Here is a 2,134-nt window from a genome sequence, read left to right as displayed (position 1 = left end):
GGTTTCAGAGAAGACCACACTTGCCAGGAAACTCAAAAGCGTACAACGGACTGCGCTAATTAGCATATGCGGTGCATTAAGATCCATCTCAACCATGTCACTTAATGCAATTTTGAACATAACGCCGGTGGACATTGCCGGTAGGTGCATATCCGCGAAGGTGGCTATCAGACTCAGAGAATCTGGATTCTTAAAGGAACGCGTATCTGGACATTCGAATATCCTCACAAACTTTGACTGCATACCGGATCATCTGGATCATGGAGTCGCCTTATCGAACTCTGGCGGCTCCTTCTCTGCCCATATACCGGCGAGGAAGATATAAGTGGGATGAAGCCGTTGGAGGAGAGGGGCAGCAAGCTTTTTCACGGATAGGTCAAAGCTTGGGGGGAAGCTCGGTGGAGGGATCTACTGTCGGGAGCTCTCCATAAATTCCTGTTTCAGGCTTCCCGACTACAGCAGTGTATTCCAGGCTGAGGTCGCAGCAATCAAGGTAGCAGCAGATTTGCTGCTACGGAGTGCATCCACCTTCAGAGAAGTGACCATTCACTCAGATACCAGAGCGGCAATACTAGCCTTGAACTCATTCACAGTGCGTTCAGGGTTGGTCGAAGAATGCCTAACGTCGCTATCTCTAGCAGCTAGAGTTTTCGTGATTAGACTGGTATGGGTGCCGGGCCACAGCGAAATTGCAGGCAATTGCAAAGCTGATGAGTTAGCAAGGAAGAGCACCCTAGAATCTGTGGCAGCCCCAAAGTAATGTGGCAACCCCAAAGTAATGTGGCAACCACAAAGTAATGTGGCAACCCCAAACGCAACTCTGCAAAAAGCATAGATATGGCAACCCAAAAACTGGACAAGCTGCCAGCTTGACGAACCGCTATCTTTCCTTCTTCTTGGCGCATCATCCCGACTGTTAGCACGCTTCATCGTTTTCGCTCTCCATTTCATTTTCAATCATCAACTTTGTATCAGTATTTTATATTTTAATAAATCTAAAATTATTGTGGACATCCCACATATTGGTGACCCCGACGTGATTGAAAAATGGCGGAAGAAGAAGCGGTAAACCCGGTAATACAAAATTTACAGCATCGGGGCCAATTGGCAGAGGACATCCAAACCCGCAACGTGGAAGTGGCCAAAGTTTCCATCAGGATCCCACCATTCTAGCACGCAAAGCCAGAACTGTGGATGGCGCAGGTCGAGTCGCAATTCATTGCGGCAAGTATAACGAGCGACAAAACAAAGTACCATACCGTCGTGGCCGCGATCGAAAGCAACGTGCTAGCCCAAATAAGCGATATAATTCTTAATTCACCGAACAGTGAACTGTACACCACGCTAAAAAATCGAATAATAACACAATCCGCGGACTCGGAGCAAAAACGTGTAAAAAAGCTACTGCAGGAACAAGAGCTCGGTGATATGCGTCCATCACAGCTCTTGCGCGAAATGCGAAGTCTAGCCGGCAGCGAGATCAACGATAATATTCTAAAGTCCATTTGGATGAGTCGCTTACCTTCCAACATGCGACTAATAATTTCCATTAGCAACGAACCGCTCGAAGTTGCCCTGCTCGCGAACAACATATGTGAGGTTAGCGGCACCCCACACATACACGTGGTCGAAACTCCAAACACAGCAATAGCCAATCAATCCAGCATCGAGCAGCAGCTAGCCGAAATCACGAAAGAGATAGCATCAATAAAGGCGAACATAAATCGTCGGTCTAGAAGTCGCAGCAAAAGCCGTCCTCAAAACAACAATTCGAATGGATTGTGCTGGTACCATCACAAATTTGGTAACGATGGCAAAAAATGTCGTAGCCCTTGCGCAAAAAAGTTAAACTAACTAGTCTGTCGTCAATGGCGGTCGACGACAGGCTCAACGACAAAAACCGCCGCTTAATCGTTCAAGATAAAAAATCCACAATAAACTTTCTCATCGACACGGGAGCTGAAGTCAGCGTAATTCCACCGACGCAACAACTACGTAGATGCCCGGACAAAAACAACTACATCTACGCAGCAAACAAGTCCACCATAAAAACTTACGGCGAAAAAACTATGTTCCTCAATCTGGGTCTACGCCGCCAGTATTCCTGGAATTTCATCATTGCCGATGTGTCACA

The 2,134-nt window shown here is 47.0% G+C and overlaps 1 protein-coding gene across 1 annotated transcript; it reads left to right on the top strand.

The window, feature by feature from the left end:
* Nucleotides 1-1,194: 1,194 nt before the first annotated feature.
* LOC126755716 (uncharacterized) lies at nt 1,195-1,854 on the top strand. Its single transcript, XM_050468462.1, has one exon. The coding sequence runs from the start codon at nt 1,195-1,197 to the stop codon at nt 1,852-1,854; it is 660 nt and encodes a 219-aa protein (XP_050324419.1).
* The last annotated feature ends 280 nt before the right edge of the window (nt 1,855-2,134 follow it).

This window comes from Bactrocera neohumeralis, chromosome 4, assembly GCF_024586455.1.
Source record: "Bactrocera neohumeralis isolate Rockhampton chromosome 4, APGP_CSIRO_Bneo_wtdbg2-racon-allhic-juicebox.fasta_v2, whole genome shotgun sequence".
Taxonomy (NCBI): domain Eukaryota; kingdom Metazoa; phylum Arthropoda; class Insecta; order Diptera; family Tephritidae; genus Bactrocera; species Bactrocera neohumeralis.
This window is presented reverse-complemented; position numbering and strand designations above follow the sequence as displayed.